Source organism: Balaenoptera acutorostrata, chromosome 16 (assembly GCF_949987535.1).
Source record: "Balaenoptera acutorostrata chromosome 16, mBalAcu1.1, whole genome shotgun sequence".
NCBI lineage: Eukaryota > Metazoa > Chordata > Mammalia > Artiodactyla > Balaenopteridae > Balaenoptera > Balaenoptera acutorostrata.
In genome coordinates this window covers 52,770,665-52,796,654 of record NC_080079.1, presented here as the reverse complement: position 1 = coordinate 52,796,654, position 25,990 = coordinate 52,770,665, and the positions used below count along the sequence as shown (strand labels likewise).

The 25,990-nt window shown below is 35.9% G+C and overlaps 1 protein-coding gene across 10 annotated transcripts in view; it reads left to right on the top strand.

The window, feature by feature from the left end:
* CCSER2 (coiled-coil serine rich protein 2) overlaps window positions 1-25,990 on the top strand; it is a 150,451-nt gene that overhangs the window by 14,930 nt on the left and 109,531 nt on the right. For 9 of the 10 annotated variants that reach the window (XR_009005608.1, XM_057530571.1, XM_057530570.1 and 6 more), the window contains exons 2-3: window positions 21,317-22,772; window positions 23,903-24,105. Coding sequence is in view for 9 of the 10 variants with exons in the window: in XM_057530571.1 (XP_057386554.1) it covers window positions 21,356-22,772; window positions 23,903-24,105 (1,620 nt within the window). In the remaining variant the exon portion in view is untranslated. Of the gene's footprint in view, window positions 1-8,567; window positions 8,609-21,316; window positions 22,773-23,902; window positions 24,106-25,990 lie in introns of all 10 variants that reach the window. The other variant, XM_057530569.1, reaches the window with a different exon arrangement.

Sequence of the window (25,990 nt, the reverse complement as noted above, 5' to 3'; positions counted from 1 at the left end):
AGGGGAAGAAACTGAAGGTAGGGAATTAAGGAGATTTATGCTAGAATACTGTCTCTAGATGGTAGGATTCTAGATTAAGAAATGAGGTAGTGTTGGAGAACACAGGACAGAGTTGAGAATTATTACAAATTGACATGTGCATTGTATTCCACGAGTTGGAGAGATCTAAAGGAAACTAGGAGAATAGACAGCCATCATATAGACAGAGTACCTAGCTGAGTAGGAACCATTGTATTCTCCTACTCATAATAAGAGAGTGCAGAAGAGGATGGTTAGAAGCACGTACTTGTCATTGCCAAGGAACTAATGACTGAGCTGGGTTGCCTACTGTTCCCCAGATGGGACTGGAGGGTTTGGGCAACTCTGGATGAGTCCAGAGCAGTAACTTTGGGCAGCACACGGGGATTATATGCCAAGTGTCGGGAAACTCTCATGAGTGGAGGAGAGAAATGACGTAGACCACAAGTAGACCTTAAGCAGTAACAGGCATGAAATAGAGAAAGAGGTAGTTCCTAAGGGGTTGGAAGGACAAACTGACAGTGTTGTGATATATTTGGATTTTCTAAGTACTAAAAGAGGATCAAGCCCCACTAAGGACTCACCTAAGTTTTGTGAATTTTACAAGCCCAGAAGTATCCTTCAAGCATTTGGTATTTTAACATTTGATAGTGAGACATTTTGCAGTATTACCATATAGTCATTTTGGGTAAAGATGTATTTCTGCTTTATAGTTTTGTTTTTGAAGTACTTTATGTGTATTCTCGTTTAATCATATTGTGTCTGGTAAGTTTAATTGTAGTATTTGAAAACTACCTTTCACAGTAAAATGATTAGTTTTTAATTTGTTTACTAAGTTGCTTATTCTTACCTGACATAATTTTACTTAAAGTTTCTTTCATAATAGAGAACAAAGTTCTGTCTAGAATATTATGATATGTATTTTCTTGTCACTGAAGCATTCCTTGCGTTGTACTGACCAGTTGCCAGCATAGGTTAAATATAAATGTACTTTGATTTTAAGGTGTGGTTTGTACTCAGGCCTCAGCCTTTAACTTTTTTTCAGTCATAGTTTGTGAAATTATTAATTATTTGTTATTGAAGTAGTTAATGAAATTATTATTTGTGTTACTGAAGTAAACACGATTTGGGGATTGTGCATAGTGTTATTAATATTTTAAGTTCTTTATCAGCAACCCCTAGTTACTGTGTCTCGTTTGCTATGGAATTAGAGGAAGACTCTTTCTACATACTGCTATGTCCAAGGTAAAGAAAAAAACCAAAACACCTTTTTACTAGAATTGTAGTCATAACACATTTAGATTCTTCAGTAACTTTTATTTCTTCCCTCAGCTTTTACTGAGTGTTTTTTCCTACATCTTTAAGAATTAAAAAACCCCAAATATGTTGTGGTCCTTGTTTTTAAGGAGCTTCCAGTCTAGTAGAGAAAGCAGAACACATGTAGACATGATTTTAAAAATAAAATAGTGTGATAATTGCTGTACTTAGAGAGGTATGGGAATGTTTAGGAGGAACACTTAATCCAGGTGGAGAACACATGAACATGCTGATTCTACAGTGAGGTTTATTGCTGTATGTTACATGAAAAGAGAAGATACAGAAGCAAAGAGCTGTCATCTAGCAGCCTGATATAGATCAGGACATAGGACATAGAACATTCCAGAGGGCAGAAATATAGATATTGTACTTCATGTGAGATTGCAGATTGCAAAAAAGCCTGTTCTAGTCCTCACCTCTTGTCATGCCATATCTCTGTAGAGCTGTTGTGTATGTTTCTTGTCTCACTGATGGAGACACTACTCTGGATAATGGAAAAGACAAGGTGGCTTGTTGGGGGGAAATACAGATGAGATGGGTTGAAAAGAATTGGAAATATTTAGCATGAATAAGAAAAATCTAGGACTGACTGCTTAAAATTTTTTTTTTTTAATTTGGAAATTATTTCGTACTCAGAAAAGTTACAAGAATATGAGTAGTACAAAGACTGAGTAGTCTTTATTCAGATTCACCTGTTGTTAATATTTTATGCTATTTGCTTATCATTTGCTCTGTCACATATGTACATATATATGTATATGTATACATATGTCTGGATACAGGTATATGTTCTTGCACGTGCCCACATGTGCGAAGCATTTGAGAATAAGTTGCATACATCATGATACTTTACCCCTAAATACTGTGACATGTACTTCCTAAGAATAGGGGTTTTTAAAAAAATGTATATTACTCAGCCATAAAAAGGAACGAAATTGGGTCATTTGTTGAGACGTGGATGGATCTAGAGACTGTCATACAGAGTGAAATAAGTCAGAAAGAGAAAAACAAATATCGTATATTAACGCATATATGTTGAACCTAGAAAAATGGTACAGATGAACCGGTTTGCAGGGCAGAAATTGAGACACAGATGTAGAGAACAAACGTATCGACACCAAGGGGGAAAAGCGGCGGGGGGGTGGTGGTGGTGGTGTGATGAATTGGGAGATTGGGATTGACATATATACTGATGTGTATAAAATGGATGACTAATAAGAACCTGCTGTATAAAAAAATAAATAAAATAAAATTCAAGAATTCAAAAAAAAATGTAACCATGGTACAAACTACTTCACTGAATTTAACATTGATAAAATAATTAAATCTACCATTTGTAATCCAATTTTTAAAAAATTGACCGAGTCTCTTTTATAGCATTAATCCCCTTCCACAGACTGCCTTTTAAAGAGCAAAGAATGAATCATGAGAGATTTTTGGTAGCATCATGGAGACTTAAAAGTTAGATTCCCCTTTTATTCCATATCTGTGTTTCCCCCAGTCTTTGCATCTCAGAAAATGGCAGCACCATTAGTTGTTGCATTTAACCTATCATCAAGTGCTATAGCTCCTATCTCCCCCATTCACCTTGAACTCCTTTATTCCTTTCTGTCCATCTACTTCAACCTGCCTATCCGTCATTTCTCATCTGGATTCCTCCCTACCTAGCTTCTTAACTGATTTCCCTGCTTCCATGTTTTCTCCCTTCCAATTCATTCTCCACATAACAGCTGGAATAATCTTTTAGGAATGAAAATCAGATTGTGTCACTCTCTTGCTTATAACCTTCAGTGGCTTTTCATTGCACCAGAGTGCTAGCTCCTCTTAGGTACAACCTAGATATTATCCCTCTGAGATGGCTTCCTTGATGCCCAGTCTGCTGTTTTCTCCTATAACATTTCATTGTTTTCCTTCATAGGATTTAGGATTCATAATTATTCGTTTACTTGTGTGTTTTTGTTTTTTTCTTTTTCTCTGTTTCCTACACTAGACTGTAATTGCAAAAAACAAAGGAGTCATGTCTGTTCTGTCAACTTTTGTATACCTAGCACCTAGCATATTGCTAGGATCATAGCAGGTCATTAATAAATATTTGAATACACTAGTAAAAGGAAACCTGGGAGGTTATATAGTTCTACTGCCCACCCAGTATGAGTCTGCACTATCTCTGGCAAGTGATTATCTAGCTTGTTTTTGAATGCTTTCAGAGATGGACAGCTTAGTGTTTTATGTAGTAGCCCATTACCTTGTTGAGTAAATTCTGACAGTTTGAAAAGTTTTCATTATTTTGGGCTGAAAATACATTTCTGTTATTTCCATCCATTGATCCTAGTTCTGCCTCTTCTTGACACCTTAAGCTACTTGACAGTAATAATAATATATTCTCATGGTCTTGCTAGGCTAAAACATTTGTAAATACTTTGCTTTTCATCATGTAAGATGGTTCTTCACCCGTACCCCAGGGTAACCCTAAAAGTGGTATATTGAAAGATAATGATGTTCATAATTGGTCCAGTAATTTGTGGTAAAATAATTTATAGCATACAAATTCAGTGTAATATATTGTAGCCATTAAAATAACAACTATAACTATAGAAATGTGGGAAATATTTATAAAATAATGATATTTAAAAAGTAGAGTATTGCATCTAGATATTTATCATAGCCGACTTTGGTGTGTAGATGTAATTGAGAAGGGAAATAAAGTAATGAGAACAGTTGTGTTAGGGTAGTGGATTATAGGAAGCAGTTTTTAAATAAAAACTAGCAATAGTTTATAGTAATAGTTTAATAAGAAAGGAGAAAATGTACTGCTCATAATGTCATTCCAACGAGCCTTAAGTGAGACTGCAGTAATCTGCATTAACTCCTGATTTACGTGGTGCATTTCTTTTAGTGTAGTCTAAGATTGCCTGTGTGTGGCCTTATCACACTGTTAACCCTTTTGAGCTCATCAACTAAAATTGCTAAAGTTAAACTAAGGCCCCAAATTTATTTCCTTGAGATTTAAAAACATTTTAATTTTTCTGCAGTAATGTATCAAATTGGCTTAGAGACTTGAAATAGACTCAATGACTTGAGGGATTGTTTAGGGTATTCTTTCCTGTCTAAATTATTTCTTGAAGGTACCAAACCTTAGACTGCTGGTATATTATTTGAATGTTTTCTACCAATACTACAATTCCTACTATCCTGAAATAGGTTACTATTTTAATATTTTCAATTAAAACTAATAATTAAGTGGTAATTATAACTAAAGTTTAGAAAGTTTTTTTCTGCGAAAAAGCTTACTTATATACTATAGCATATTTAAAAGCAAACTTAAAAATAACTCCATACTTTGTTGTTACAGAGAAGTGTCTTTAGAATTGAATTATAGTAATTTCTAAACTTAAAGGTGTTTATTTAATACTTGGAAAGCTATTTTCTCATAAAACCATTATTTTATGTTTGTCAACCCAAAATAATAGACAATAACACAATTGGATATTAGTAATTAAATCCAGAATATAAAATTGATTGAAATTATGCTTTTTAATTGATACGTGAAGAAAATCAAGTTTTATGAGATGAACATTAAGGAGATAGGTGGACATTTAAAAAGAATGAGGGGCTTGAGAGTAGGATTTCTGTGTTACTGTTCTTTGTGTCTAGTAATTTGCTGTAAATGGTTGAGTGAATTCTGAAAGAATTTCTAGGTAAGAATTTCTAGAAATTTCTAGAATTTCTAGGTTTCTTTTCTGTGTTAGAAAAGCTGGCTCTGTGGTCAGCCGACTCTGAATGGAAATTCTCTTAACTTCTCTGGACTCAATTTCCTATATGATCTGTAATTTCCCAGTTCCAAAGTTCTGGTTTATTAAATTTAAAGTACACTGTATGACAGAGTGGCATTTTTAAGGATATAGAGATTGTTAATAGCACTTTTATTTATTATATCTAATTTTACTTTAAAATATTTTTCATGATAAGAAGCCTTTTTTTTTTTTTTAATTTATTTATTGATTTATTTTTGACTGTGTTGGGTCTTCGTTTCTGTGCGAGGGCTTTCTCTAGTTGTGGCGAGCGGGGGCCACTCCTCATCACGGTGCGCGGGCCTCTCACCGTCGCGGCCCCTCCCGTTGCGGAGCACAGGCTCCAGACGCGCAGGCTCAGCAGTTGTGGCCCACGGGCCCAGCTGCTCCGCGGCATGTGGGATCCTCCCAGACCAGGGCCCGAACCCGTGTCCCCCGCACTGGCAGGCAGACTCCCAACCACTGCGCCACCAGGGAAGCCCAAGAAGCCATTTTTAACTGTTTATCTAATTTTCAAGGTTTATCTGTCTTCCTCAGGCACGTTTTGTGATTTATAAGTGGAGTGAAAATAAACAAGAGGACTTTTTTTTTTTTTTTTTTGGTTGCATTGGGTCTTCGTTGCCGCACGCGGGCTTTTTCTCTAGTTGTGTCAAATGGGGGCTACTCTTCATTGCGGTGCGCAGGCTTCTCACTGCAGTGGCTTCTCTTGTTGCGGAGCATGGGCTCTAGGCGGCGCGGGCTTCAGTACTTGTGGCTCGTGGGCTCTAGAGAGCAGGCTCAGTAGTTGTGGCGCACGGGCTTAGTAGCTCCGCGGCATGTGGGATCTTCCCGGACCAGGGCTCGAACCCATGTCCCCCGCATTGGCAGGTGGATTCTTAACCACTGTGCCAACAGGGAAGTCCCAACAAGAGGATTTTTTGTTTTTTTTCTCTGAAGTAGTAAATGGGCAAGAATTTGAAAAGACAGGAGAGATGGATAAATACTTGGTTTTTAAGTTTGTGTATAAGACTGTGCTGTCCATTATGGTAGCCTCTAGCCACGTGTAGCTTTTAAATTTAAATGAGTTAAAAGTAAATAAAAATAAAAATTTATTTCCTTAGCCACCGTAGTCATATTCTAAGGCTCAAGAGCCACTTGTGGTTAGTGGCTACTGTATTGGACAGGGCAGATATAGAACATTTCAGTTATTGTAGAAAATTTTATGGATAGTGCTAGAATAAGAGATTGTATGGAATGGGATTACTCATGAGAGTGGAGACAGACAAAATGGTGACTTGTGTGCACACATTCCTTTTAAGGCTAAAGAGGCTAAATCTTGAAGGTGGGGTGAGGGAGAGGAGGTGTGTGAACAGGGCCCCAAAGACATACAGTTCTTTACACAGGCCATCAGGTGACAGTGTCTACTCAGGTCTGGGGAAAGGGGAAGAATGAGGGGAGCAGTCCTATGGATGAGTGGCAGCCAGTGTGCAAGGTTTTTTTTATATATGCAAAAGTTTGTCGGTAGGGTCTTTACATTTTAAACGTTTCTTAGATGTTGCAATAAAATGTTTTATCCTTGTGTATTTTAAAACTTATAATCAGAACATTTTACACGCTGCACGCACATATATACACATAACTGAAACTAAAGTGTCATGAAGTACTTTCACTATGCATGATGCCTTCTGATATTTTCTGTTCTCTTCTATTCTTATTGCTGTATATGTAGCAAAGGTATTGATTCATTATTAAGTAGGGAAAAACTGCTTTAGGATATTACTACAATAAATCTAGTTTCCAAAATATAATATAAAAATGACTCAGTGAAGTGTTGCAAGATTAATTTTAACTGCGTAGGGCATTCAAATGAATGTGGACTCCTATTTCTTGTCAACAAGCCAAGATTAATTTTAAAAATCCAACTGAACATTATAAAAACTGCTGAAACTGTAACTGTCTTAGGTTCTACACTGGTTTTCCTTATACAAAACACAAAGGCAAAAATGTTTACATAAAAGAATTACATTTTATAGTACTGTTTCAGGTTTGAAAAAACATTGCAGGCAAGTTTATAACTCTTAAGTCCACTGAATGTGACATGCCTCGTTTCTTTGGTCTGACAAGTAAGACCATTACTACACACAAATGGAATCACTTACTTCACATGAAAAGACTGAGTCTGTCACCATTTTACTGTCTTTAATCTACCTTAATCTTTCATCCGCGGCTTGATAATATAATTCGCATAAAGCCTTTTGAGGTTATCTGCATCTTCTGTCCTCCTTTGCTGGCATTTTCTCTCACAGTGGTCCTTTCCAGTATTATTTTGTAATTCACCCCAAATAATATAATTATTTTTCACCTTCAGACAGTTTTGATTTTGATTTCTCAGTTACATCAATCAGAATTTCCCCTTGCTGTTTTTCTTCTTCAAACAATCAATGCCTACATGTATTTGTGTACTCTTCCAACATCTCTTTGCCTTCTATTTGTTCTCTAATAAGTTTTAGATTTCCCTGAACTTCACCTGCTATGTCTTTGCAAAAACGTCTTCCTTCATCTGTCGTCTTGTCTCACTAAAAATTTCCCAGTTGTCATTTTATAGCTTCGTTTTTCCTTATTTGTTCCATAACTTCCTTTTAATGATGAAGCTGACAGTATCTCTCCTTTTACTTAGGATTTCTTTCCCAAACTGCTTTTAGAACTTCTATCTGCATCATCTGAATCAGACAGTTCTACTTCCAGTGTTCTTATGTCATCTTCCTGTTTAGAGAATTGCTTTTCATTTTCCTTTTGTTGATTTCTTAGCCACCTCTAATTCCTTTAGGTGGTAAGAAGTGTCTTTGACTCAGCGTACAAGAGACTTCCGTTCTTTTTTTGGCTGCAGTAGTTGTGTGATTTGCATTCCTTGTTCCATTTTCTTGGCTTTAGCTATGTTTGCATAAAGAGTTATTTTAAGATACAGTTCCTACCCATGTTATAATTCATTGTTAAAAAGTGAATTTTTTTCTTACTGTGATATTCTTCAAAAAAACTGCAATTTGAATATTATTTATTTTCAGTTCTTCAGAAGGCTCTAGTAACTGTTGTCTCCCCCTGTGGCTACATTTTTTTCTCTTATTGGAGTTAAATTGAGCATCTTTTTCAGCTTTCTATTTTCAATCCCTGACCCTTTTCATCATATTCTTCTGTTTCCCTGAAGTGTTGATTTCTTCAAAAAAATAGATTATTCTTTGGGTTTGTTTCATTGAAATTGACTTTACTGTTACTTTGAATAATTCTTAAACATTTTCTCTTATCTATTCTGTACAACTTTTACATTTAAAGAAGAAGAAACAGATTTTCTGATTTGTGCTCCATGAATAAGTTTTTGAATATTTTTCACTGTTAAATTTGATTGATTCCTTCCCCATCCATTACAAAACTAAACAAACACATCCGTTACATATGCTTTTTTTGCAGTTCGCCCAGGATGTTGGCCATCTCGTCCAGCACTAGAGAAGGTATTGGGAAAAGAGTGGAGTAGTCCATTCTATTCTAGTCTTTTCATTTACAACAAAACTTGCTTGTCATAAACCAATACATTGATGTCATGATCAGCAGTTTGAAAAACACAGTATATTGCGTCTTAGCCTAGAGAAAATGAATTGGAGAGAGGCTATATAGAGTAATGGTTAAATTTGAATCCTGGCCCCACCACTTAGTAGCTGTGTGGTCTTGGGAAAACTACCTAACCCCTCTGTGTTTACTTTCTTCCTTTGTAAAATGATTACATTTACTTCATAAAGTAGTTGTGAAGGTTAATAAATATGAAACCCTTAGAACATTGCCTAACACATAGTAAGAGCTATAAGAGTGTTAGCTGCTGTTGTTCCTGCTGTTAATACTACTACCACTACTATCACTACCCATCATATTGAGTGCTACTGACTTGGGTTCAGTAGTCTTGGTTCTTTATTATCTATGTGAACTTGGACAAGTTACTTAACTTCTGAAGAAAACTGAGTTTCTTCATCTCTGAAATGGGAATAAATGTACCTGTCGTGTGTTGTAATGAGGTTAAGATATGGTAATTCTTATAAACTGATCAGCACAGTGCCATACATATACTGTTCTTGATAAAAATTAACTGTTATCATTAAGGCCCCTCACAGTCATGTTGTCCTCTTTTGTTTTCAGTAGGGACAATTAGGTTTTTCCACCCTCCTGGTCCCATAGGAAGGAGACTTTCTAGCCAGGTCATTGGAAACACTGCAGAGCCTGCCTTCCACAGGTGTTCTGTCTCTTGGGATATTGCCCTGAGTCGGTCCCACAACATCATTCACTTGTATGCGCTGATGTCTGTTATGTGCCAGGCTCTGTGCTAGATGATGAGAATTTTAAAAATGAGTCTTTTAATTAAGCTGTTGAGTAAATATTACAGACATTTTCATTACACTTATATTTTTGAAATTATTTGTATTTCCCACGTTCTCAATAATCTTGCTGGTTGAGTTTGCTCATAACATCTAATAAGACCTAGTCCCTGTCTTCTACAGCCCTGTTCAGCTGCAAGCACAATTCCCACATCGTGCAGGTTTAGCCGGTCCCGACTAAGGTGGGTGAGTGGAGCCTGCAGTAGTGTCCAGTGTTCCCAGGGCTAGAGCCCTGAGCAATGTGCCTGTCAAGCTACCACCTTCTTCGTGACTCAGCTGTAAATCAGAATGTCTGCCTTGTTTTCCTGTCTAGCATTCCAGGTCTCATTATGGGACTGGAAGCCCATCTTCATCTTATATCCTGTGGTATCTTGCTCTAGCTATTGTTCCCACCATTTTCTTATTTTTAATCTTCTGTTTTAGCTCTTTCTCTGCATCTTAGAAAAGAGAGCACAAAATTAGAAAAAACCAAAACTACTGCCTTTATATCCTCTCAAGTTATTGCCTTTTTCTTTCTAGTCTTTGAAAGAATGGGTTACGTTTCCTGACTCGATTTCTTTACCTTTTTTTTACTCTTGAACTCTCTGTAGTTTTCTGTGCCTCATCTTGTCTCCTGAAACTCCTCTGGCAAAGGTGACCAAATTTGCAAACTACCAAGGGTGATCATTCTTTTCAGTCTTTAGTTTTTCTTTGCTTATCTGTGGAATTTGACACTACTGCCTGTTATCATTTTCAAATTCTCTTCCAATTCTTTTCTTTCCTTTTGGATTGTGCATTCTCAGCTGCCTTTGTTGCTTTTTTTCCCTTCTGTCCATTCCTTAAATGTTTGTGATCCCCTGGTCCTTAGCCTTTCTTTCCTTTTTCTACATCTTCCCCAGATGACCGCACCTGTTTCTGGTGGAACATTTGACTGTTACCTTTGTACTGACAGTTCCCCAATCATCTCCCATTCAGATCTTTCCCTTGCATTTCAGACTCCTTTACATGGCTTGTAAACACCCCCACCTGCACCCTCTGTAGGTACCTCAAAGTTACCTCAAAGTCAGCTTGACATGCTAAGTTCACGATCTCTTTCCCCAGACATAATGTTTGCCCTCAATTAAAGGCACCACCCTCTGTCCAGTCAGGCCTGGAATCATGAACCCTTTCTCCTCTCTACATCTAATGAGTCAATCAGTTATCCATTTCCATCTCATACACCTAATCAGTCAGTCAATTATTCATCCATTTATTCATTAAATATTGTGCTCTCATTTTGTGTCCACTGTTATGATGAAATTCTCAAGATTCAGTATTGCTGATATCTTTTGTATTTGTATCTTTTCTCTAACCTTTTTGCTACAATCCTTGCCATCATTTTCATGTTAAAACCTCTTAACCTATCTACCTTTCTTCCTCTGGTCCATCCTTCATACTGAAATCAGAGTCAGTTTTCAAAATTCAGGTCAGGTCATTGTTTTCTGGCTTAAAACCCTTTGGCTTCCTTACTGCCTGTAGTAAAGTTCAAATTTCTTAGTATGGCATTTAAGGCCTTTCGCAGGCTGTATTTTTTCCATTGAACTTCTCTTGTTTCCTGCAGCATTTCTTTGAACCCTGTTCACTACCCTTGTTTAATTAATACCAGTTTCCTGAATGTGCCATGCTGGTTCTGTGCTTTTGTTTATACTCTTTACTTAGGCTGTATTGCTTCTCACATTGTCTTTATTATTATTTACTATTTATCATTTGGACCCAACTCAAGCATTGGCTTCCTCTATGAAGCCATTTATGAAATCCCCTTCTCCCATTAAGCACTTTCTTCTTTGTGCCCTCATGTACTACCCCATATACTCTCCTATAGCAATTATAGCACTTCATTGCCCTTTTCTTGTCTATATGTCTTTTTCTCCGTATTGGAGTGTCTGTTGTATCCACATCCTCTAGCACAGAGCCTGATTTGTAATAAATCTTTCAATAAATATCTTCAAAAAGGCTTTCAATACATGTTTGATAACTGAATTAATGTATTCTAAGTCATGACCATGATGAAAACATTCCTTCCTTTGCCAGATCATAAGCTTCTCCTGGCAGGCATTGTATCCTACCTTGTTTATTTTTTAGGATCTTGTCTCATAGATGCTTAATAAAAAAAAGTTATAGTAATCTGAGGTGGAGGTATGCAGTGAATTAAGTGGGGCTTCCCTGCAGAGGAAGAAGTTGAATTGTGATAGACCTAAGCACAATAAGATTGCTCTTATATTCAGTGGTCCTTATGCCTTACATCATGATCAACTTATAGATGCAAATATTGTACCTAACTTTAATCACTCTGATTTTTACAAAATCAATAAGATTCTCAGTGCCAATAACACTGGTGACTGATTAAATGCTGTTAACTAGTTTAAGGATTTTTACTTTTTAAAAATGTTAAAATATGAGTATCCTAGTTCTATTAAAAGTTGCAGAGTAATTATCTAAAATACTTTGTAATTAAATCACACAAAGAACATATAAAGAGCACAATCAGACTGAGATTGTGTCATGTCCCATTTCTTTTGTAATTTATTTTTTTTAAATAATGTTTTATGCCAAAAGTTGTAGGTTTCTTGGAAAAAACTTAAAGAGTTAGGTGCCATGGGTATGAATAGGGAATGAGATTCCAAATTAGAATAAATTCTTAAGCAAGAAAGCTACCAGGGAGGAGATTGGCTTTTTCATTGGATTTAATAACCCAGTGTGGTTTGTGGAGGGGTGGGAAAAAAATCAGTATCATGAATTTGGGTACCTGTTTTACCTAGGAAAATAGGAGTTTATAAACAGAAGCTTGTACTTGTGTCAGGCTGTGTTATGCTTTATACATATAAATGCTTATATTGCTTTTTAAAAAAATTTATTTAATTTATTTATTTTTGGCTGCATTGGGTCTTCGTTGCTGCACGCGGGTTTTCTCTAGTTGCGGCGAGCGAGGGCTACTCTTCATTGTGGTGCGTGGGCTTCTCATTGCAGTGGCTTCTCTTGTTGCAGAGCACGGGCTCTAGGCACGCGGGCTCAGTAGTTGTGGCACACGGGCTCAGTAGTTGTGGCTCACGGGCTCTAGAGCGCAGGCTCAGTAGTTGTGGTGCATGGGCTTAGTTGCTCTGTGGCATGTGGGATCTTCCCGGACCAGGGCTCAAACCTGTGTCCCCTGCATTGGCAGGCGGATTCTCAACCACTGTGCCATCAGGGAAGCCCTAAATGCTTATATTGTTGATTTGAGGTAAAACTAACAAAATTCTCAGAAAATCACTGTTAAGGGATATGCTTTTCTTGCTTTCAACCTGCATTTATAAAATGCCAATTATGTGCGAGCCTATGTCTTAGGGCCACAGTGAGGAAACAGAAGAGTGAAAGGCATAGTTTGTATTCTCAAAGAACTTGGTTTCCAGTGAAGGGAACATAAACCTGGAGTGGTATGAGGAACGCTTCTTGGCTTGTTGACAAGAAATAGGAGTCCACATTCATTTGAATGCCCTACGCAGTTATTGAGTTTTACCTGAAGTAAATAATAAAATTTGGAGAGAGAGCTTTTGTGGTTGGCCAGGGGAGCTTCCAGTTCTTCTTTAGCTGCTAGTATTCTCTTTGTTCCTTAAATTAAAGTTTCAGGAAGTAATATACTTTGAATCTGCATTTAATAACATCATTTAATGTTCTTAAACCACAAATTCATTTTGAGACTAACTTTCACAAGTTGCTTTGATCCCCATCTGCCTGAGTAAAAAATTGTAGCTAGAGGACAAAAAGGTCAGCTTGATTAAAAAAAATAATAATAATGGGGTTTTTGGGTTGAGCTCGGTGTGCACTCTTTAAAACCATGAAGAATCTGGAATGAAGTTGTATTGTTTTAAACCTTCACTTTTGAAGGTGTTATTTTTACTTATTTAATTGCTATAATCAAGGCTTTGAATCAACTTGACATAGGTGACAGCCAGAAAAAAACATGGGAGAAGAGGATATGAGGGAAATGGTTGGGTAACACAAGATAAAAAAAAAAAATTTTTTTTTTTAAATTGAATGTAGTTATCTGAATGAGAAAGCAAGTTTCAAGAAGTGACTGGTAGGGGCATGTAGTCATCAGCATTGTTGTTCAGTTAACTGCTCTTGGACTCAGTAGTGAATTTATGCCTATGTAAAATCCCTAAAATGTATGCATTTCATACCTTCTAAAAAGCTATTTGAAAAACTAAAAAAAAAGAATATGAGTGGGTGGTTCCTCAGATGATAAGGTAATTGATATGAAAGGAATTTGAAAAAGAGAAAGCTCTTACTTGTTCCTTTGCAAAAACTTCTTTAATCAATTCCTAGGTTCTTTGCAGTCTTCATGCTTCTCTAACCTTAGCTATCCAGTTCCTTCCTTCACTGTTGTCCCTAGCTATCAGTAAACTTCTCAGAATATTTCATTCCTTTGTCAGGAAGGCAGTCTGCATGGATCCTGGAATCAGGTAGAGTTGAACCTGAATTCTCTTAAGTAATTTATGAACTTGTGACTTTGGACAAGTGTTTTAGCCTTTCTGAATCTTGGTTTATCTGTTTAAAATAGAATGAAATCTACCACCTTATAATATTAGGAAGATTAAACAATTAACAGGGACAAAGTGGTAAGGATGTTACCTGTTACATAAGTGCTTAGTAATATTTGCTCCTTCTTTTCCCTTATCCAATTGTGGATTCCTTTTAAAAGCAAAAAACTTTGATTTATAATTTTTTAAAAAAAATTATAAGTAGTTTTGAAAATTCTTTCAAATGTGAACTACCATACTTTAAATGTGCTATACTTAAAAAAATTATTCTTACAGAAAGTAACTCAAAATCTCAGATATTTCCAGGCCCTGTACCAGGTATTATTCTTAGTTCAGCATTAAACTAAAGCTCACAGACAATGTTAAAGTATTTCAGAGAAGATTATATCATTAGATGATGTAGTCAACATGTACTTTTTCAGACTTATGACTGCATTTTTTAATTGCTTAACCGACTGCATATCAGGTAAAGTGTAGCAAAGACAGCACAGCTACTAAAATGAAGCAGATTCACAATGTCTGTTTTATTTCACTTCAGAGTTATAAATAAGTATAGGAGAAAGTTTCATGATATTTAAAGACAGAAGGTAGCTCGTCAACAAATGAAGTGACAATATTCATAACATAAGCAACTATGGAAACTTTATAGAGTTGAGCTGTCAGATTAGCTTAGTTTTAAGACCACAGTCCAAGATGATTGATATCAATTATGTTACAGTTATTTGTGCATTTAGAAATCAGTAAATAATTTTGATAGGAAATAGTACATTCAGGTTCTAATCTTTTTTCTACCCCCCCACGTGATAGCACCCTAAACATTTTGTAGTAACAGTGTGTCTTTCTTGTGGGCTTATCTTGTGCCTCTAAGTTATTAATACTTAAGATGTTCTTGGGGGATAACATATATTACCCTCATTTCAGACAGTCAAGTAGAAGCATAGAGAAGTGAAAGAATAGAGTGTTCCGTTCTCAGTCTACTTGTGACTGGCAGGGAAATGTTAAAGCCTTTCTGACTCACAGATGACTCACCAGAGGACAGAATCTTTAATGTGTGTTATTTAATGATTTGCAGAATGACCCTTATATCTAATATCATTACCAGTTTTCTTATGGTCACCCTGAAAGTATTTGTAGGTGTGGAGTATGTTTTGTGGTAAAGGTCATTATCAGAAAATGAGGATGGCAGTCATCTGGCATGGATATGCTGTCCCTTTTCCTGCTCGTGGCAGATAATTGCTGTTAGATCAAGATTCTTCACTGCAGAGTCTAGATTTAACCTGGAGTCCTCAACGTATTGCTCAAGGCCGCTACTACCAATCAGTCACAGGCCCACAAAATGAAATTACTTTTCAGTCTTGGCTTACTATTTATTAAATTAATTTGCACTAAGATTATGAGTTTACTTAAAAGTTGAGGATCTATCATATTTGTGATCCTATAGCAGGCACAGTTTATGCTCTCATACTTTCTTATGGGTCAAATAAACATGCACACAATTATAAGACAGGCTCAGCTCTATTATTGGTGTGAAGGGAATAGAGAAGGATGCAAAATTAATTTTAACTGGAAAGGTTTGTGAGTGTAATGATTTTGGACTTGGAGGGTAGGATCTTCAAGGTGGTCTTTACAACTTTAGCAAAGGCATAGAAGGTGCAAAATATAGGATGGATTTTGGGGAATGATAGACAATGTATCTTGGCTAGAATGTGTAGTACTGCAGTGATAGGGTAGAAGCAAATAGAGAAACTTGATCTCTGTACAGTGGGTTTTGGATTTTATTTTGTTGTTCCTGGGCCACACATGGTTTTTAATCTATAGAATGACATGATCAGATCTGTGCTTTGAGAGAATAACTGTTTTGACAGTTTGAATAGAAGTGGAGTCGGAATCTTGATAACGTAGGAAGCCTTTTTAGTAATGCAGAAAGAGATGAGGGTAAGAACTAGAATTGTGGAATGGATATGGTGAATTTAGAATAAAATCTTAAAGATAAAATTGATAAGTGAAACATTAAATTGAGGTTGAAGTCTGGAGAAATTGAAATGGTAATTTATGAAAAAATAATGTCTTTTGACTAAAAAAATCCTTTTTTGTATTTTATCCAAACTTCTATTTTTATATCTTTTATTTTGTGCAATATTAAACTTAATTTTAAATAATTTTTTGGTAAGATTAAACTGTTTAAGAGTCTTGTTTGATACTGAATAAATTTTTAAAATTTTTTAAATGCAGTTTTTTAGTTAACATGTTTTAAATGGCAAAAATATGGGCATATTTAAAGTATTTAAACAATAACGATTTAAAGGTGAAAAGAAGTCTTCTTTTCACCTAATTCTCACTTCCCTAATGGTAATCACTATTAACAGTTTGTGTGTTTAAATATATAGGTGCACGCACATCTCTATGTGATATCTTCTGTCTGTCTGTTTATTTATCTATCTGGCATGTTACTTTTATAAAAATGGGATCTAGTGTACAATTTCTCAAAGTAGCAAAAACAAACATATTCATTTACATGTCCCAAAGAGAGTCTTTCTGTAGCACACAATAACAAGAAGCAAAAGCATATAAACTTGAAATTATGCTTAGTAACCAAAGTTTTAATATTCTTACTTAGAAATGATCTAGCAAACCAGTGATTATCCACTAATTAATTCAGCTTAATATTAGTCTAAGCTTTTGTTACCTTAAAGTTCTTGGAAATTATTTGTAAGCTGACATACTATGAAACATAATTACTGTTGAAATGAAAAGTTTGTCAGAATAGTCATTCAATTTAAACACAGTTTTACATTTTCATAGTCTTAAACATTGTGTGTGAGTAATACTGGCTTATTTGATCAGTAAGCCTATATACGTTTTAGAAAGTTACTCTAATGGAATAAAGATGTATGCTTGTATTATACTTAACATTGATTAAAAAAAGCAGAAGATAAACCTATTTTATTAAACTATTTTTGTTTGCCATTTACCTTAATTATATGAACTTGGTTCTTAAAACCTTTCTGAGTTAATTTCTGTAAGAATAATTTTTAAAAATATAACACATTTAAAATATTAGAAGATCAATTTGCTTATTTTCTGGGAATTTTGGTAATATTCAATTTATAAAAATAGTGCATATTTATCTCTATAAGCCAGTCGGAACAGAGCTGCTTTAAGAGACTTTATAATCTAATTTATTAATACCCTCTGAGGGTAGGAAAGCATTATGTACTCAAAATGAGAGGTAAAGACTTTTTTGAATTAATAGACACATAGCCATACAGACACTGAGAGAGCTTATCTTTTTCCAATTCTCCAATTTTAGCCATGGCTACAGAGTTAACAAACACAAACCCTGACCTTTCCAGATACCGAAGAGCAATTCTCCTTCCTGGTTGGCATGAAATTCTTAATTGATTTGAGCTCAAGATAGGTAAACAAAAGAGATAAGTGTACAGGTGACTAATGAATCAGAGTCTTCTTTTTCTCTCACCCAACACAGATCTGTATAAACCATTAATTTGTTTACAGAGATCACTGAATGACAGTCCATAAAATCAAATTCTGAATCATTGTTATCACCAACAGAGAATAACTTATTGACCATAAATAAACTAAAAACAAAAACAAAATTAGAAGAGAGGAAAGTTAAAATAGAAAGCACAGTTAACAAAGTTCTATTGCTGTTCTTAGTTCACTTCTGGGAGACAAGAAATGTCTGGGCTTGAGCTGCCTGTGAGGTGTACTATTCTGGCAAAGAAGTAACCTAGCTCTGTCAGGTGAATCCACTGGGTATTTTGGTGGAATTTCCAAAACTACTAAGGATAAATTTTAGAAGAGAATTAAATCATGACTCCTATTCAGATATCAAATGAACGTGTTAAAGGTTTTATTTATCTCATCATTAATGAGGGAGTCAGAGATATGTTATAGCTGGTTCAAGGGAGAATGCAAAGGACACGTACATTTACAGATCAGGAATATTGAAGTGAATTTGCAAAGCTGGCTTCTTCCATCATGGTGGAGAGAAGTCAACTGAAATGGGCAGAATTTATTTGCATGTCTGTAGACAAGAATTGTGTGCTTTACCATTAGTTTTCTATATGTTAACCTCTATGTTTACAGAGTTGTAAAATAGTCCAATGACAATTCCTGTAGGATTAAATTATCCCTAGAAGCTGCAACATTTCATCAAAAGGATCTTTTTTGCTTATTTAGAAGTCGTAAAATTTTCTTTACAAAATGATTTTTTTCAATCTGCATTCCCAGAGAATTATTTCTTTATCCTTGATGTTTTATTAATTTAATTTAGATATGTATTTGGATCTATGGTTTATTGTATTTTTCCTTTCCCCTTGTAGATTTTCTTCACCTTTATTTTAGGGCTATTTTCTATCATGTCTACCTGCTTTTTCTCTTCTATTTGTTTAGTTATTCTACTTCAGGGATACTAATTATCTGTTACTAATTATTCTGTTTAGTCTCTGTCCTACTTATTCTATCTGATTGCCTTGGTATCTCTGTCTTTTTTTCTCCTCAGTACTTAGGTTATCTTATGATTTTTCTTCTTGCCATTAGTTTGATTTTCAGTGTTTGGTTCTTTTTCTTGCTTTTTTTTCAAATTAATTGTTCTTAATTGATTTTCTTAGCTCCATAGCTTTTCTTTTCAATTCACCTGTTTTGTCTTTTTATCTTTGAGCTTTTGATTTATTAAATGTATGTGCTTATTAGGTTGTTTTCTGTTACAAAGAACTCACTGGGGATTTCCTTATTTTCCTGTGTTATGTTTTCTTTCAGGCTAGGTTCTTCTTTTGTTCTTTCCTCTTCCTTCCACCCTCTTGTTTATACAGTTGCATGGCCTTTTCTTTATATCTTGCTAGGTAAAGACTTGGATAGCGAAGTCAAGACTTTATATCTGTACCCTGATATAACATGGGTGAGTTCTCCTTGATGCCATCCTCATCTTAGCTGTGACTTTGTCTCCTCCTTTTACGGTACCCCCTCAATACATCTTTTGAGCAGTGTGTTTTATTCTCTGTCTGCTTCTCTGTAGTTGAAGGATATAAGGTGGTGGTGGGGGGAGAGTTCTTCTGGGGCTCCAGGCTCCTCCTGTCTCCTTAGATTTTGTTAAGTGTCCTGTACTGGCCTTAGTCCATCCTGCCGAGGATGTAGTACATTTCTAGGGGCTTCAGACCCTTTCCTTAACTCAGAAGAATGCCTTGGAAGTCAACAGGTTCTGGTGGCCACTCTGCCTGTCTCAGCTTAGGTTTTAAAGCTTCTGTGCTGAAGATGTTCTCCTGGACTTTTCTAGGGCATGCCAAATCAGGTCTTTCTATCCAAACTGGAGGATATTTATTAAAATATTAAAATATTTATATATTAAAATTTTCAAGTTTTATTAACTCACCAATTTTTCTCATTATTGCTTCTAGGCAGTGTAATCAGGCTAGGAGCCAGATCACACTGTGCAGAATCTTTTTCTGGCCACTACTTTTTAAAGTTTAGAGATTTTTAGTTTAATCATTTTCTTGTTTGACTGTAGCTGGTGGATTTTTGGCTGAAAAATGACACACACACACACATATGTATAGTCTGTCTCTCTTTTTTTGGTTTTGTTTTATTTATTTATTTTTGGCTGCTTTGGGTCTGCGGCCTTTCACTAGTTGTGGTGAGCGAGGGCTACTCTTTGTTTCGGTGCACGGGCTTCTCATTGCGGTGGCTTCTCTTGTTGAGGAGCACGGGCTCTAGGCACGGGGCTTCCGTAGTTGTGGCTCGCGGGCTCTAGAGCGCAGGCTCAGCAGTGTGGCGCATGGGCTTCGCCGCTCCGTGGCACGTGGGAACTTCCGGACCAAGGCTTGAACCCTTGTTCCCTGCATTGGCAGGCAGATTCCCAACCACTGTGCCACCAGGGAAGCCCTAGTCTGTCTCTTTTATTAGATATTGGGGATAGGAAGTTCTGTAATTCTGTTTCACCCCACTATCTTTACTTAAAAGTCTGTATGATTTTCTAAATATTTACTTTTGAGATGATTAATAACACATATGTACTCTAGAAGCTCTCTAATTCTTAATGTCAGGAATGATTTGGAATCAATTTTTTTTAATTGAAAAAATAAAACCAACAAGTTGAAGACAATGTCTTAAGGTACATAATTAAAAAAAAAAATCAGTGACCCTAAGGCATGTGTTATCTTTTATTTGAATTTTGCTCTTGTATGTGGTGTTACAACATTTTTATATAACCACAGTGAACATACAGTGACCATATGATGTTTTTGTTAATGTTAGGGCATTTTAATATTTTTATCTCATTTTTGTAATCTCATCAGATGACATATTATAATTTAAGTTACTCAAATAGAGGACACTTTCTATTTTTATGCTCTTTTGTGTTCATTGAAACTTTTTGTTGTTTTTTATTACCTTTAAAATAATTTGAGGGACTTCCCTGGTGGTGCAATGGATAAGACTTCACGCTCCCTATGCAGGGGTCCCGGGTTCGATCCCTGGTCAGGGAAGTAGATCCCACATGCATGCTACAGCTAAGAGTTCGCATGCCACAACTAAGGAGCCCGCCTGCTGTGACTAAGACCCGGTGCAACCAAATAACTAAATATTAAAAAAAATAAATTTGAGAGGTTGAGATTAATGGACTAATCAATGTTATTAAATCATTATACTTCTCACCTTGGCACTAACTGTAATGTATGTTTATATTACTGGATAGAAATTCTTTTGAGATATTTGCTTAAAATGACAGCTGATATTTCAGCCCTTGATGCCAGAAGAATTTTTTTGGTACTGTTGGATTCTTTATCCACATCCTTCCCGTAACTTTAATAATGAAAGTTTTAAAATGTATTCCAGTTTTTATAAGATCAAATGCACTTAAAAATAAAACCAAAGCCACGTTTTTATTTTTAAAGGAAATAATATTACCCAAAATGGAAGAAATAATTTGGATTGGAAATTGGAAGATGTGCTGTAGAAGTGTTATTTTTTAATACAAATTTGATATTCTAATTTTATTATTTCTGGATTTTGCTATCATCATCCATAGCCCAAGTTAATAAAAGGGTTTACAAAAATGTTTATTTTCTTCTAACATAAAGTTATTAATTAGTGCAATCAGTATTTATTAAGAGTTCTGTAGGAATTATGGTAACTTTTGGTTTTTGCTGCATTTAATTATTTAAGAATATGCATTCATATTATGTAATAATCCATGTAATTATCCTTATTTAGAAATGTTTAATCTGCTTTTTTGTCTCCTCAGATTTTGTCAAATTTTAAGAACAAATGCACCATATAGCTCATGGAAGAAAAAACACAAATCAAGACTTTTTTGGGTTCCAAGTTGCCAAAGTATGGAACAAAACCTGTAAGAAGTACACTGCAGCCAATTCCAAATGGAAAACCTGTTAATTTATTGGGAACGTCCAAGAGTAGCAATGCCAAAAGTTACATCAAAAATAATGGCTCTGATTGTTCATTGTCCCATTCATTTAATTGGAGAACGGCAAATAAATACCAATTTAGTGCACAAAGTCCTGAAGAGCCTAACGGTACTCAGAGTTCACATGATAAAGAAATTGATCCTGAAAAACATGCACCTGCTCAAGGAATGTTTGATAAAAATGGGATGAAGGGAGGTTTGAAAAGTATTTCTTTACTCACATCAAAGTTAGCAAAGCCATCTACTATGTTTGTGTCATCTGCAGAAGAGTTAAACCAAAAGTCTTTGTCTGGACCGTCTAATTTGGGTAAATTCACCAAAGGCACATTATTAGGAAGGACTTCATATGCTTCAGTCAGTGCTCCAAAATCGCAGTTGAATGGATTTTATGGAAACCGATCAGCTGGTAGCATACAAAGGCCTAGAGCAAACTCCTGTGCCACCAGAAGCAGTTCTGGAGAAAGCTTAGCACAATCCCTAGATAATATTAAATCTCTTGCTTGTGAAAAAATGGTTAGGTCACAGAGTTTTTCACATTCCATTCAGAATTCATTCCTTCCACCTTCATCTATAACCAGATCACATTCCTTCAATAGAGCTGCAGATCTTACAAAGCCTTATCAGAATCAACAGCTACCCATTAGAGTGCCTCTGAGGTCAAGTATGCTAACAAGAAATTCTCGGCAGTCGGAAGTACTCAATGGGAATGAACATTTAGGGTATGGATTTAATAGGCCTTATGCTGCTGGTGGAAAGAAGTTGGCTTTACCAAATGGCCCGGGTGTAACTTCCACTTTGGGTTATAGGATGGTTCATCCCTCTCTACTGAAATCTGGCCGACCTCCATTTTCTGGGACTATCACAGTTGATGGTAATAAAAATTCACTGGCTGACACATGTATAGAGGAAGATGCTGCACTTGTGGCTAAGGACAGAGCTAAGGATAAGGACCAAGAACTAATTGAAAATGATAGTTATAGAACAGAAAATGACCAGACCATGAAGCATGATGCTAAAATTAGATACCTGAGTGATGATGTGGATGACATTTCATTGTCTTCTCTGTCATCTTCTGATAAGAATGATTTAAGTGAAGACTTCAGTGATGATTTTATAGATATAGAAGATTCCAACAGAACTAGAGTAACTCCAGAGGAAATTTCTCTCAAAGAAGAAAAGTGTGAAAATGTACCACCAAAGGATATATTTGATTCCCCCAAGGAAAATGAAAAATCCTTCAGTAAAACTGATGAGTGGATAGATATAAGTGTCTCTGGTAAATATTAATGTCCTTAATTTTTTTTGCTTTCTCCTAGATAATAGAACTGAATTTACACTTAGGATTATCTTCTGATTAATTCCAGGATACTAACAATTTCATGGAAGGATGGATCTAGACAAAATTGGAATGGGGCAACATTTACCTTCCTTGTGACTTTTGTCCCTTGTTCTATTTTTCATGCTAAAACAACATCCATAAAAACATTCATTCCCTTATGGTATTTTACTTTTGCTCTTCTTTGTCACACACAGGCTTATTCCTGCTTGCTTCAAAATTATTTTTTTTCCCTGCTTCCTCCAATCAGTGGCAGCCTGTTTTAAACCATCTCTTCCTTTAGGGTAGTAGATCACTACTATTTGTTAAGAGTAAAGCTGTACCAAAGGGTAAATGGACTAATATAGGTTATGTCCAATCTAATGAATTTTTTTATCCTAGGCAATTTTCATTTTTTTAAAGGAAGACTTACATTTCTTGCTTAGTAGACTTAATAGTTAAACTTTCAGAGGAGCTTTATTTTTTTAACTGAGGAGAGTGAGAGAGCACCTGTTAAACATTTCTTCTTATACTTGGTAATCCTGGTGCTAAATACTGGAGAAAATACATCTCTGTGCCCATCTGGCCTGAAAAAGGAACAAACTGAGGGTTTGGGTATAGGCATGTAATCTGGTTGAGGGACTAGGCCATCCCTGGGGATGTGCATAAACCCTTGACTGTCTGAGGGTCTTCTAGTTAGGAGTGACTGCTGGAGCAAGTTATTTCCTTATAAGGAGTCAACTGCAAGGTTAAATGATATACACAGAGTAAAGAGTTTCCTGGCCAGTGCTTAAAAATAAATATCTTAGGAAATATTCAAAGAATATGAGGCTTTATGTACATTTCTAGAAATATTGCAGAAGTGAAAGATGGCTCAATGAATTTTCTTTATTGGGAAATATTTCAGTAGGTTATTTTTAAGATTTTGCATCTTGATTTTTTTATTGTTTAGATTTAGAAGATGCTAGTTATGAATACTTTTTTGCCAACATTTTTGCTACATCAAATTATTAAAGCTTATATTTTTTGAACCTGAGAATTATATTTTTGTGAATTAATAACTTTTTTTTCCCTCTCTTTTAAAAAATCAGTTGAAGACAGGAGTGAATGTTCAAAACATGCTTCTGGAAACAACTTGATTTCACCAGATACAGATTACAGAGCTGGTTCTTCATTTGAACTCTCTCCATCTGATAGCTCTGATGGAACGTACATGTGGGATGAAGAGGGCTTGGAGCCCATTGGAAATGTCCACCCAGTTGGGAGCTATGAGTCCTCTGAGATGAACAGCATAGTATGTATGGATTTATATACCATTTTGAAACATTTTGTTTACTTTGTTATAGAGAGACTTGGGATATTGATTGGATTTTTTAAATTTATGAACTAACTCTCCTAGTTTGTGAAATGGGAATTCATATCTCTTAAGGGCCTACAAAACATCTGGTCTTAATACATAAGCATATATTTGTATCATATAGCACGAGTTAAATATGTTCTCATACACACATATTCATAATATAGTTGACCCTTGAATAACATGGGTTCGAACTACGAGGGTCCACTTATATGTGAATCTTTTTCAATACTAAAAATACTACAATACTACACAGTCTGTGGTTGGTTGAATTTGCAGATGCGGAAATGCGGGTATGGAGGAACAGTGTATATATATAGAGTGCCGATTGTAAGTTAAACATGGATTTTCGACTGTGTGGAGAGTCAGCACCTCTAACCCCATGTTGTTCAAAGGTCAGCTGTATGTAAATAAATACACACACATATATTCATATGGACACACTGTACTGTTCAGGTTAAGCTAGGCTAGTGGTTCTCAGTAGGGGAAAGCAATGTCTGGAGACATTTTTGGTTGTTACATTGAGGGATGCTGCTGGCAACTAATGGGTAGACACTGGGATGCTGCTTAACATCCTGTAATGCACAGGATAGCACCCACAACAACGATGTATCCAGCCCAAGATGTAAATAGTGCTGCTGATGAGAAATCCTGGGCTAAGCTGTTCTGAGGTAACATTCTCAGTGCCAACTCTCAGTGACTTAACACAATAAAAGTTTATTTTTTACTCTTAAAATGTCTATTGTAGGTCTGGACAACTCTCTAGGGCAACTGTCTTCAGTGTTCTAAGCTGCTTTGATCTTGGGGCTTCACCATGGCCTTTTGAGACCCTTTGTCACTCTGGTAACAAGGATCTCACACATGCCGATACTGCCAGAGGGTCTTACACATGCAGTTACTGCTGTGGCCTGCAGATGGCATATGGCACTTTTACTCACAACATACTGACCAGTACTAATCTTATGTACTGAGTGGGCAGGAAGTGTAATTTTCTTGTGTGACTGGTAGGCAAGGGCACCAGATATGGATGAGCACTAGAGGACCTACCATATATTTATACATGCATATTTTAAGAAAAATTGCAAGTAATGTGGATTATATGCCATGTGAGTAAAGTATAGTTGGTGTGATTAAAGTTATTCCCTGTAGTTACTGAGTATATAAAATCAATTTTCCAGTAGTTGTATGGGAAAATTGGTAGTCTTTGTGGATATATTAAATTCCAGGTAGACTTCAGGTGATGTAATTTTCACAGGTTTATTCATATAAACCTGTGACTTGGAAAAAAATAAACGTTGTTACCAGAGGCTTGTTAAATTTCACAGACATGGAGAGGACATGTACTTAATTTAGAGGCAGCATCTCTTATTTCGTTAGATAAAGGAAGTTCAGAAAAGATTACAGTTTAGGGCCTTATGTGCTCTCTTACTATGACTTTTTAAGCGAATATGATTGAAGTTGAAATGACCATTGTGTCCAGTAGATGGCAGCAGTCAGCCGCCTAGTACCTGACATTTTTCAGACAGTTCACTGTTCTTGTAACATAAATGATGAAATAGCCTCTGCAAGAGTTCAGTACACATCTGAATTGACCATTAGTCTCTAAGATCCATGAATTTCCTCCTTGATCATTTGGCTTGTGTGTATGGGATGGGAGACTACAAAAGTGTTCATTCTGTGCTTTGGAACGGAATGGTGTCTGTGTGTTCTCTTCGGATCTAAGAGGAAGGTAGTCTGAGAAAGGATGGAGAATTGATGGTAAAATTTGAAAAGAGTGTTTAAGATCTACTGTGATAGTGGATTTACCATTTATGCTCTAAAA